This window comes from Hirundo rustica, chromosome 30 (assembly GCF_015227805.2).
Source record: "Hirundo rustica isolate bHirRus1 chromosome 30, bHirRus1.pri.v3, whole genome shotgun sequence".
NCBI classification, from domain to species: Eukaryota; Metazoa; Chordata; class Aves; order Passeriformes; family Hirundinidae; genus Hirundo; species Hirundo rustica.
The window spans coordinates 425,832-438,259 of record NC_053479.1 but is presented as its reverse complement, the minus strand read 5'-3'; the positions used below and the strand labels follow the sequence as shown (position 1 = coordinate 438,259).

Below are 12,428 nucleotides of genomic sequence, written 5' to 3'. Positions count from 1 at the left end.
TCCTCAGCGACTTCTGAGCCTCCGGGAGAGGTTTGGGACGGCGAGGAGCGGCTTGGACACGGAGCAGGAGCCCCTCCCGGAGCTCCCTGGCTGTCCGTCTGTCCGCGCAGGGGCTTTTCCTGCTGGCTTTTCCTCCCCCATCGCCGCTGGCTCTATGGGGAGGGAGGGGAAGGGTCCGGAGCCCTCCGCGGGGTCCCAGCCTTTGTCACTTTGTGCCGTGTCACCTCCTCAGCTCGGTTGTCCCTGCGGGAAGAGCCCGGCTGAGCCTCCCGGGAGCTCCCAGCCTCTCCAGGGCTTTTGGGGTTTGGGTTCCGCGGGGTGCGGGCGGCAGCGGGGCAGCTCCCGGGGTTGGGAATGCTGCTGGCAGGGCTCGGGGTAGAAAGGAGCGGGATCCCATAAACGCAGTGTTCAACGCTTGAGCTTGCAGCAGCGGCTGTGTGGGGGAAAAGGTGCGTGTGGGGAGCGGCCTGACCTGCCTGAGCCTCGGGGAGAGGAGGGGAAAAAAACGGGGAAAAATGTTTTTGTGGAAGCAGGAGCGGAGGGGAGGGGACAGGGGCTGCTGAGGTGGGCCCAGGGATCCATCCAGGGGCACCTTTGGGGTGAGGCTGTGACCTGCTGGAGTCCCTAATCCAGCCCCCGGGCCGTGCTCTAGCCCTGGAGTTCCCACCCCACATCCCAGCTTTTTAAAGGATCCCGTGTGTAAATATTCCCTCTGTTTTTACGTGGATGCCTCCTGCTTCACGCCTGGGGGTGCCGGGGTCGGTGCCACCCTCGCTGTCACCCTGTGCCACCGCAAATACAGCCCTCCCTCACCAGCCTGGCTGCTCTGGAATTCCCTGGGGAGCCCTGGGATCCAGGGGGGATGGCAGGGAACGGCACGGCGCCTTTTGAGGTGCTGGGGAGTGTTTAACGCCTCGCTTCCTCATCCGCAGCCACGCTGGGGTGGCTTTTCCCCTCACAAATCCCTTGGGATTCGGGGATTTCAGCCCAGAGGGGGTGCTGGGGAAGTGGTGGTGGTTTTCCATCCCTTTTCCCTGGAAGCAGGCAAGGGGCAGGGGGCTTCGGGGGGGCTGTGGGGCCAGCCCTGAGCCAGTTCCCGTTCCCAGCCCCATCCCAGTCCCACCACTGAGCGTGGGGTGGGGTCCAGGGGAGGGGACACCCTGGGGACACATTGGGGACACTGAGGACACATTGGGGACACATTAGGGACACACCAGGGACACTCGGGGACACTGGGGACACATTGGGGACACCCCGGGGACACATTGGGGACACCCGGGGACACTGGGGACACACTGGGGACACTGGGGACACACTGGGGACACTGAGGACACATTGGGGACACATTAGGGACACACCAGGGACACCCAGGGACACTGGGGACACATTGGGGACACCCGGGGACACTCTGGGGACACCCGGGGACACTGGCGACACATTGGGGACACCCAGGGACACTGGGGACACATTGGGGACACCCGGGGACACACTGGGGACACTTTGTGGACACCCGGGGACACTTTGGGGGACACCCGGGGACACACTGGGGACACATTGGGGACACCCCGGGGACGCATTGGGGACACTTTGGGGACACTCGGGGACACATTGGGGACAGTGGGGACACACTGGGGACACCCCGGGGACACCCCGGGTGCAGGGCCCGCAGGAGCCACCAGAGGGCGGCAGTGGCACAGCCCGGGCTTGGGGGGAGCGCGAGCGGGACCCCAAAAACACCGGGGGCACCCCAAAACCACACTGGGACACCCCAAAACCTCCTGGGACACCCCAAAACCACCCGGGACATCCCCAAAGCCGGGACATCCCCGTGCCCCGGGGCCAGCGAGGAGCTCAGCGTGGCCCTGCAGGGGTGACCCCAGTCCCCCCAGGAACCCAGCCCTGGGTGAGGTCTCGCTCCGAGGGAAGGATCCCAGCTGGAATTCCCGGCCCCTGGCACCGGGACGGGAGAGGACAGATGTCCTGGTGGCTCCAAACACTTCCCAGGAGACTCAAATCCGTCCCAGGAGACTCAAATCCGTCCCTCGCCCTGACCCCTTCTGTCCCCTCAGCCCCCACAAAGTCCCGGCCACCCCATCCCATTCTCCAGCTGCACCAGCCTTTTCCCAGCCCCATCTTTCATGGAATTGCCCATTTTTTTCCCCCCATGCAGCATTCCTTGCTCCCTGGTGCTGGGCGGCCTGAGGAATCTTCAGGAACTGGGGAGCCTCTGCTGGATTTTGGGGGTGTTCTGATGCTGGAGCAGGGCCCCCACTGTCACCAGCACCCCACTGGGGGGGACTCTGCCCCTCCCCGGGGTCCGGCCGCGGCCCCAATCCCGCTTTTCCCGCCCGTGGAGGGGTTCAAAGGCACCCGAAGGAAAACCACAGCCTTTTTGCATTTTCCCAATCTGCGCTCAAGATGTGGCGAGGGCGGAAGCGGCGCCTCAAAGGCTCCGGATGATCCCGGTGGGGCCGGGGACCCTGCAGGTGGCTTTGGGATGGGGACGTGCCGGGGACACTCTGGGGGTGTCCCTCACCTCTGGGCCTGGTCCCGGCGCTTCCAGAGGGTCCCACGGGTGGTGCTGGCCTTGGGGACAGAGCCGGAGGGACCTGCAGGAGGGTGACAGGTCCCCGTTCCCAGGGGAATCCTTCCCGTGGAAGTCCGGGCCGTTCCCTAGGAATGGGGGCCGGGAAAACGCTGGGCACGGGCACGGAGCGTGTCCCCAAGGCTGGCAGGACACGGGGATGTCACCACCCTGCTCCCTGCATCCGCCTGGCTCGGCCTGGAGTTGCCCTTTGTCCCCTGGCTGGGAAAAATCAGAAAATCCCCAAAATTCCACCTCGCTCCTGGCTTCCTGAGGGTCTGGAAAGGAGGGAGAGGGGTGGGGAAGAGTCCCTGAGGAAGAGCTTGGGTGGAAAAATCAGAAAATCCCCAAAATCCCACCTCGCTCCTGGCTTCCTGAGGGTCTGGAAAGGAGGGAGAGGGGTGAGGAAGAGTCCCTGAGGAAGAGCTTGGGGCTGGAGCCAGGAATCCCAAGGAGTGTCCTGGCTCCCAGGGGTCACGTCCAGCTGGACACACGGACACGAGCCCAGTCCTGCCGCCGTTCCCGAGGGAATGCTCGTGCTCCAGCCACGGGTTTGGGTGAGAAGCAGCTCTGGGATTAAAGATCCCCAGCCGAGCAGTTTTGGAGTCGGGATGAACTCACCGGAGCTGGGGGAGCTGGGCCGGAGCCAGGGGCTGGGAGAGGGGGGAGAACATCACACACAGAACTGGGAATGGTTATTTTTAGGACAATTCTCAGCTTGGAGAGCAACCAAGGGAATAAAACGGTTCAATATGGGCCGAGTGCTTAACGAGGAGGCTGAAAATCCCCAGGCTGGGATATCTGGGAAGAGCCTTCGGGATGAGCTTTGTGGAGAGCCCGAAGGGGCCAGGGCGCAGCTCGGGGTCATCGGGGGGTCCCGGCCCCTCCGGGGGTCCCTCTGCTCCCTGGAGCTGGGCTGGAGCCACTTCCCATGGCAGGGCCATTGCTTCCCTTCCTCCTCAGCCGGGAATGGGAGAGAGGGACAGGGCTGGGAGGCCAGGAATGGGCTGGAATAACGGCCGGGAATGGGAGAGAAGGACGGGGCTGGGAGGCCAGGAATGGGCTGGAATAACGGCCGGGAATGGGAGAGAAGGACGGGGCTGGGAGGCCGGGAATGGGCTGGAATAAACCCCCAAATTCAGCTGCACGGCCCCGAAATCCCGGGAGCTTTGAGCTGGTTCACGATCCCCATAAAGCCCGGCCCGGCCCGGCCTCCCCCCGCCCGCTCCGTGCACATCAAACGCTTTTTAATCGGAATAGAATTTCCTGGGACGAAATGAGGAAAATCTGTCGCTCGCATCCGCCCGCCAGCCGCTCCCCCACCCCGGGCTGGTCCTGAAGGAGCTTTTTCCCTCCCGGTCCCGCTGCTCCTCATCGTCCCCAGCCCACCGAGCATCCCGGGAAGCCCCTCGGGGAGCCCGGAGCCCTCTGGGGCCGCGGCCACGCCGGGAATCCGCTGCGAAATCCCTCTGGAAAGGCGGCGCAGGAAATGGGCCCCCGCAGCCCCGCTCCCGAGCACCGGGAACTCGTTCCAGCCGCCGAGGGAGAGTTTTCCTTTCATCTCCGGCCAGGAGTTGAGCCGGGCCTTTCGTCTCTCCCCAGACACGGCTTTGAAGGCTCCGGGGGGGTCCCAGATGTGCTGCGGGCAGCTCTGGCATCGGGAAAGCTCGGGGAGAGCGGGATCCTTCCCTCTGGGGCAGCCGGGGGTCCCTGCCGGGCACCCCCACCCTGGGGACACCCGGGCCTGGGGACACCCGGGCCTGGGGACACCCACGGGCAGTGGCTCTGGGCGTGCTTTGAGGCTCCAGGGGCTTTTCCGAGCCCACTTTCCGCTCCAGTTCGGCCCAGCAGAGAGGCAGGAGCCGGAGTCAGCTCCTAGGGATCCCAGAGCTGCTCCCAGAAAAATAACTGAGCGTTCCCTGGGATGTGGTTCCATCCATCCCTCCATCCATCCACCCATCCATCCATCCATCCATCCATCCATCCATCCATCCCTCCATCCATCATCCCTCCATCATCCGCGGCCTTGGACACTCCCAGGGGTTTTGATTCGCTCCTGAGCTGTGGGACAGAGGCTCCCGCTCCCTCCTCCCGGTTTCATTCCTGGCCTGCGAAGTCCCCTCGCTCCCATTTCCCGGGAATCCTCGTTTGTCACCTCCTGCACCCGGGGACCCTCCCGGGGTGGCTCCAAAGCCCTTGGGAGGGGAGACCTGGGGGAAAGGGGAAAAGCTCGTGGGCACCTTTGATCCCGAGCAGGATCCTGAGGGATCGATGCAGATCCAAGAGCAGCTCTGGGGGCCGGGAGGGGCCGAGCAGGGACTCACCCCAGCATTCCCAACATTCCCAACATTCCCAACATTCCCAACATTCCCAACATTCCCAGCATTCCCAACATTCCCAACATTCCCAACATTCCCAGCTCCGTGCTGGGAAAACTCGGGACAGCTCCAGCACCCCGATCCCGGCTCCTGGCTGCTTTGACGGCCAGATGGGAGCAGATGGGGAAGAAAAGGGGGGAAGAAACTTCCACGTGCCGGAATTAAATGGAACAGGATGGGCCCAGCCCGGGGGGATGGCCGCACCCTCGGGGTCCCTCCCGTGCCTCATCCCTCGGGAAAACGCCGGGATCGCTCCCGATCCCCCCAGGGCCGCGCTTCGCCTCCGTCTCCGAGCTCTGACGGATCCCGGCGCGTTCCAGGAGCGTGAGGTCACCGGGCCGGGGAAAAAGGATCGCGGGTCCATCCGTCAGCCCGGGATCAAAGCCCCCCGCGGGTTCCCGCTGCCAGCCCGATCCCCGCGCCCCAAATTCCCCGCGGTTGCCGCGGCAACCACACGCGGCGCGGATGCTCCGCGTTTTTTGGCCGCCCCGCAGCTGTTTCCACTCGAAGCCGCCGTAACTGGAAAAACCTGCGGGTCCCAAGGCGCTTCCCGGCCTCCAGGAGCAGCGGCTATTCCCGGCTCCCTTTCATGTTTCCCATTTATCAGCGTTATCCTTTTTTTTTAGTTTCTTTTTTTTTTTTTCCTTCACGCGAGATGAAACGGGGATTATTTTTGTCCTCCGGAACAAAGAAAAGGAACTCGGGAGGAAAAAAAAAAAATCCCGAAATGAAACAAAACCCTCTGAGGGCACCAAACGCTTCCCCGGCTCTGCCAAGGCCACCTCTGACCGTGTCCCCAAGTGCCACCTCCTCCTTTAAATCCCTGCAGGGACGGGGACTCCACCCCTGCCCTGGGGGAATTTTCCCAATATCCAACCTAAACCTTTGGTGGCTGTTTCCTTCTGTCCCGTCCCTTGTCCCCTGGGAGGAGATTCCCCCCAAAATCCTCCTGGGGGTGGTGGATGTGAGGAGGGGGGGGGAACATATCCAGAGGGGCCGGGAATTGGTGGGAATCGGGAATTCAAATCTCCCATCCGGTGGCTTCTCCCTGAGTCAAGTGAGCTGGGCTTGGCTGAGTCGGTTTTTATTTTCCTTAAGGCCTGAAATTTTCCCCGATGTGTCAAAAGCAGCACCAGAAAAAACCCCCAGCGAGCTGGAGGAGCTGTCGAAACCGCTCTGGTGCCTCGTGACCTTTCCATGAAAAGTTTGGATGAACATCCTCCCGAAAGGGAAAAAAAAAAAAAAAAATCCACTCACTGAAAGAACAAATTGAAATGTTTGAGGGAGAAGCCGCAAACCCTCCAAATGTGGGGACAAAAGCCCCTTGGGGTGTGGGGCTGCTCCTTCCTGCACTTCAAAGCTCATTGTGTTCCTCCCTTTGCTCCGGGATCCCAGCCCCGATCCCAAACCTCCCCTCCCCCGGCCAGAACCCCTCTCCCAGCGAAATTCAATTCCATTTTATTTTCTTTTAAAAGGAAAACAATAATAATAAGGGGAAAAAAAAAAAAAAAAAGAGAGGGAATTAATCAGGGAATAAAGGCCAGGCGCAGCCCGAGCCTCGGCAGCTCCCCAGCCCTCGGCGGCGCTGCTGGAGCGGAGGGCTCTGGATCCGGCCCCAATCCCGTCCTCCTGCGGGATTCTCAGCCCCGGAGAGCAGAGAGGTCCTGTCCTTCCCCTTCCCCTTCTTCCTGTTCCTCTTCCATTCCCTCCTCTTCTTCCTCTTCCGCCCAGGCGCGGCTGGATTTAATTGACAGGAGTTTGGTGATGGGTGAGGGTGATGAGGGCGTTGTGGGATGTCGGGAATGGAGGCAGGGGAGGGATGGATGGATGGAGGGATGGAGGGATGGATGGATGGAGGGATGGATGGATGGAGGGATGGAGGGATGGATGGAGGGATGGATGGAGGGAGGGATGGATGGAGGGAGGGATGGATGGATGGATGGAGGGATGGATGGATGGAGGGATGGATGGATGGAGGGAGGGATGGACAAATGGACTGGACACAAACTCAAGCTCATTTTGACTGAAGCCTTTCCTCAAGAGCCCTACAGATGCCGACCTCCCTTTGGCTGCCTCTTCCTTTGGATTTTGGGAGTTCCTGACTCGCTCCTGCGGCTCCACATCCCCGCCTGGGTCCCTCACAGGTGAAAGTCTCCTCCTCCACCCCAAACAACATTTCTTTGTGGGGTCAACTGGGTTGAAAAACAATTTAAAAAAAAAACCCCCAAAGCCACGGCTGAGCTCCATGGCTGGGGCTCCCTTGGCACCGGGAACGTATCCCGACATCCGGGCGGCAGCCGGAGCATCTGTGCCGGAGGGCTCGGGGTGGCGGTGGGGAGGGAGAGAGGAAATCTGGAACCCATAAGCTCCAGAGCCGCTGGCGTTCCCCTGCATTGGTCTGCGCCTGGTCCGCCCCCGCCCCGCTCGCCCTATCAGCAGGAGCCGCTCCCGAAGTCATCCCGGCGCCCTCCTCTCCTGGCCCAAAGGAAAAGCCAAGGAGCTCCTTGGAGGGAGCTTGGGGCGCCCGGGGGAGCCCCGAGGGCGAATGCTCCGGGCCTGGCCTGGGGAGCCACCGCCGGCTCCTCCTCGTCCCAACCGGCCGAGGAGATGAAGGAGGAAAACCTTTCCCCGGAGTCGCCCGAAGGCAGCGCGGCCACCAGCGAGGACGAGGCCGAGCGGGCGCCCAGGAAAAGCGTCCGCAAGCGCGGGCAGGGTCCCGGCGGAGCCCCCTCGCCGCAGGGCAAGCGCAGCCGGCGCAGCCCGGCCCCGCAGCCCCCCGAGGACGCCCACGCCCAGCGCGTCATCGCCAACGTGCGGGAGCGCCAGCGCACCCAGTCCCTCAACGACGCCTTCGCCGAGCTGCGCAAGATCATCCCCACGCTGCCCTCGGACAAGCTCAGCAAGATCCAGACGCTGAAGCTGGCCGCTCGCTACATCGATTTCCTGTGCCAGGTGCTGCAGAGCGACGAGCTGGACCACAAGGTGGCCAGCAGCTGCAACTTCCTGGCCCACGAGAGGCTCAGCTACGCCTTCTCCGTGTGGAGGATGGAGGGCGCCTGGTCCATGTCGGCGTCGCACTGAGACGGGTACGTGCGGCGGTGTCACCGCTGTGTCACACCGGGTCAGGTACGTGTGGCAGTGTCAGGTACGTGTGGCAGTGTCAGGTACGTGTGGCAGTGTCAGGTACGTGCGGCGGTGTCACCGCTGTGTCACACCGGGTCAGGTACGTGTGGCAGTGTCAGGTACGTGTGGTGGTGTCACCTCCGTGTCACTCTGGGCCGGGTACATGTGGCGGTGTCACGTAAGTGTGGCGGTGTCACGTAAGTGTGGCAGTGTCACCTCTGTGTCACACTGGTTTGGGTACATGTGGCAGTGTCACCACCGTGTCCCAGCTCGATCCTGCTGGGAGTCGCGGCCGCCCCTCCTGGCACTCCAGGGATGGGGGATTTGTAACCCAGAGCGGGAGGAGGTGGCGGTTCCCGAGCTGCCCCCGAGTGATGGATTCCCCTCCCGAGCTGCCCCGGAGCTATGGATTCCCCTCCCGAGCTGCTCTGGAGCGATGGATTCCCCTCCCGAGCTGCCCCGGAGCGATGGATTCCCCTCCCGAGCTGCCCCGGAGCGATGGATTCCCCTCCCGAGCTGCCCCGGAGCGATGGATTCCCCTCCCGAGCTGCCCCGGAGCGATGGATTCCCCTCCCGAGCTGCCCCGGAGCGATGGATTCCCCTCCCGAGCTGCCCCGGAGCGATGGATTCCCCTCCCGAGCTGCCCCGGAGCGATGGATTCCCCTCCCAAGCTGCTCTGGAGCGATGGATTCCCCTCCCGAGCTGCTCTGGAGCGATGGATTCCCCTCCCGAGCTGCCCCGGAGCGATGGATTCCCCTCCCGAGCTGTCCTGGAGCGATGGATCCCGCTCCGCAGGGGTGGGAAAGGTTTAAAAGGGGATTTTAATATTCCGATTTGTTCCCAAATGCTGTCCTGGCCTTGCTGGGGCTGCCCAGGTGTCGAACCCGCCCTGCCCCGGGGTGGCCTCGTGTCCTCCAGCCTGCCTGGCTTCCCGCTGTTCCTCTCCCGGAGCTCCACAGACAGGATGGGATCCGTGATCCCGTCGGATCCGCGGGAATCCTGCGCTGCGTGGGGAAGTCTGATGGACTCAGCTCCATCCAGCCACCACCTGGGCATCCCCGAGAGGGGAATAATCCGATTTTCAGAGTTTCGGGGCTGGGAGGAATCGGGAACGGGAGGAGTGGGGTCGATGAGGCGCTGGCGCTTCCAGCAGAGCAGGAGCAGAAAGTTCCAGAGGACATTCCCAAGCCAGGAGCTCGGTTCCCTTTCCCAGACAGGACCAGGGCTCCTCCCGGCTCCCCCTGGGCACTGAGCAGCCCCAAATTCGAGGCCGTGGAGGCGCCAGCGCTGGCTCAGGGTGCTGAGCCTCTCCCAAGGGGTTTTATTTAAGGGTGAACCACCCTGAGACTCCCTTTCCCAGCCAGATCCCTCCCAACCAGCAGGAAATTTCTGCTCCCTCTGCGCCGAACCCGGCGCGGCTCCGGGGCCGGCACCGACTCCCGGAGCTGTTTGTTTAAGCCGAGTTCCTGGCAGGAGCTGCTCTCCCGGGATGAACAGGGATTGAAGACCCCTCCAGTCACTTTGGAGAGCTCCCGTGAGCGCAGAGGGATCAGCATTCCCGTCAAAATTGATCCCGAGCGTGCATCCCCCAGCTGGGCAGGGAATCGCCCTCCCCGGGGCAGCCTGCGGCGTTTTCATCCCGGGGCAGGGAGGGAGAGGGAGGAGGATTCTCCCGGCAAAGCCCCAAAAGCAGGGAAGAGCCGCCAGGGAAGCGGTGCCGGGCTGGGAAGGCTCCGTCTCCCTCCCGGGGCTGAGATTCCCTAATGGAAAGCAGCCCCCGGATAGCGGAGCTCAGCCTGTTAAATATCAGACGGGGCTGGGGTAGCTGGATGTGGATGTGCCCCCGATAACCGGGAGACACCGGCCGGGGAAAGGGCGATGGAGCCCTCAGGCAACAGAAATCACGTTTGAAGTTCCCCCAGCTCCTCTCGGCAGAGTCTTGAGCGCATTAAAATGGTTTCTTTCCCTGCTGGAGGAGAAAATGAGGCTGGAAGCTGGAAGTGCCGGGGGGAGAGGCTGAGGGCTGATGTTCCTCGCCCTTCATTTGTCTCCCTGGATTTATCGCCTCTCTCGCGTTGCCCTCACTTAATTGTGTCTCCTGGAAGACCTTGGATAAATCTTCCCTTTGGGGACGGTTGCTCTCGCCTGGAATCGGCTTTGTCTGGCGGCTGCTTCATTTGCTTTTATTTATAAACACCGCTGGCTGCTCCGGGGCACTGGGGGAGCTCGGGAACAGCTCCCATCCCTGTTCCCTGTTCCCTATTCCCTGTTCCCTATTCCCTATTCCCTATTGCCTATTCCCTATTCCCTATTCCCTATTCCCTATTCCCTATTCCCCATTCCCTATTTCCCATTCCTCATTCCCCATTCCCCATTCCCTATTTCACATTCCCTATTTCCCATTCCTCATTCCCTATTCCCCATTCCTCATTCCCCATTCCCTATTTCTCAATTCCCATTCCCCCATTCCCATTCCCCATTCCCCATTCCCTATTTCCCATTCCCTATTTCCCATTCCCTATCCCCTATTCCCTATTCCCTATTCCCCATTCCCCATTCCCCATTCCCTATTTCCCATTCCCCATTCCCCATTCCCCATTCCCCATTCCCCATTCCCCATTCCCCCATTCCCCATTCCCCATTCCCTTTTCCCTATTATTTCCCTGCCCAGGAAATCCATCTCGAGCTCCTTTCGGGTCTCCCAGGTCCCTCTGCATCCCGGCAGGACAGCAGGATCCCTTCCCATCCCAAACCAGCCCTGGGTTAACTGGCCAGGGTGGTCCGGGACCCCCAGTTTGGGGCTGGCTTCTCAGGAGAGGCGAGGAGCTGCCGAAATCCCGGGAAATGTTTCGGGGCGATTTGGTGCTCCTGGGATTTTCCCCTGGAACAGAGTAGGGTTCCCCAAAATCTGCTTTTCCCGGAGCTGCTGGTTTTGCTGGGGATCAAAGGGGAGATGTTGGAGGGGCAGGAGGAGCCGCCCTGGTGAGGGATTTTTTTGGGGACATTCCCAAAAATCCCGGGCTGCCCGCAGGGAATTGTCACAGGCACGACCGGAGCCGCTGGATTCATTTTTCCAGCAAGAAACCTCCACATTTTCATTAAAAAGGAGAAAAAAAAAAAACCAACAACCACCCAGGGGGACCGAGCTGCTCTCCGTGGCACCGCTCAGGATGAGTTAAAATTAATCCAGACATAAAATCACGGATCCGGCCCTCGGGAATGTGGAAATATCTGCGGGTTTATGGCCCCTGCAAGGAACCGGAGCTCGCCGGAGCTGCCTGGGCCCCGGGAATGCCGCTGGAGCGAGCTCGTTTTTCATCCCGGCTGTCAGCGGGAGCGAGGAGCTGCGGGAGCGCTCGGGGAACGCTCGTGCCCGGCATCAGCTCCCGTTCCTGGGGTGAACAAAGGCTGAGGGTGCGGACGGGCCCGGGAGCTCCGTCAGCTTCCCCGTCCCAAATCCTGCTCCCCCGGCGGCTCCCGCAGCCCTCAGGCAGCCCCGAAATCCCCCCGAGAGGATTTTGGGGTGTTCATCCCTGTCCGAGCCGCCGGGAGCTCCGTTTTCGGGATCAGCCCTCGCTGGGCTCAGGGAGCGAGGGGAGCTGATCCGTTTTTCCATGGGCTGGGTTCCACGACTCCGGGATTTCGCTGCCCGTTGTCCTCGAGCCCCTGGATGCGCCCATCATCCGTCCCGAGGGCTCGGCCATGGCTCACATCGGCCCTTGGGGGATTTTCCCTGGATTTTCGCCCCTGTCCCCCACCCCTGGAATGACCTCAGCCCTTCCCGGCGGTGAATTCCTGGAGGATTTGATTTATCCCTCCCCAGGCTCCTCTCCAGACAGGGAAAGGCCTCGGCGAGGAGGAAACAGCCCGAGGCAAAGCGGGAGGGGATGGAATAGAGCTGGAATAAGCCCTGGGGGTGCTGGGATCCCCCCGGGATGGATCCCGGGGCTGCCGGAGCCGATTCCCTGCTCCATCCTGCAGCCCGGCTCCTGCCCGGCCCCGGCTCCGGGAGCGCTCCCGAGGTCGGATCTGCGGAAAAAGCCGGGATCTGCGCGGTTTTAACCCCCGGCCTCAGGTGTGGGGACGTTTCCCGGCACATCCCTCGCGGCCCCTGGGAAATCCGGGAATGCCAAGCTCCAGAGGCAGCGGCCCGGGGCGCCGCTTCCCCCGCTGGCTCCCAGGGGACGGATTCGCGGGATTTCGGGAAGCCGAGCCCGACCTGACCCCGCTGTCTCCCCCCAGGTCTCCGCCTCGATGGAAGCAGCTCCAGCATCCCAAAAAACCGCAGGAGCCTCCCCGGAGAGAGGAGGGAACGATCCCCAAGCCCCCCGGGAGCCCCAAAA

General features: G+C 62.3%; 1 protein-coding gene across 1 annotated transcript; it reads left to right on the top strand.

The window, feature by feature from the left end:
- Positions 1-7,569: 7,569 nt before the first annotated feature.
- LOC120764507 (twist-related protein 2-like) lies at positions 7,570-8,043 on the top strand. The gene has a single exon (XM_040088499.1). It carries the CDS (start codon positions 7,570-7,572, stop codon positions 8,041-8,043), a length of 474 nt encoding a protein of 157 aa, XP_039944433.1.
- Positions 8,044-12,428: the final 4,385 nt, after the last annotated feature.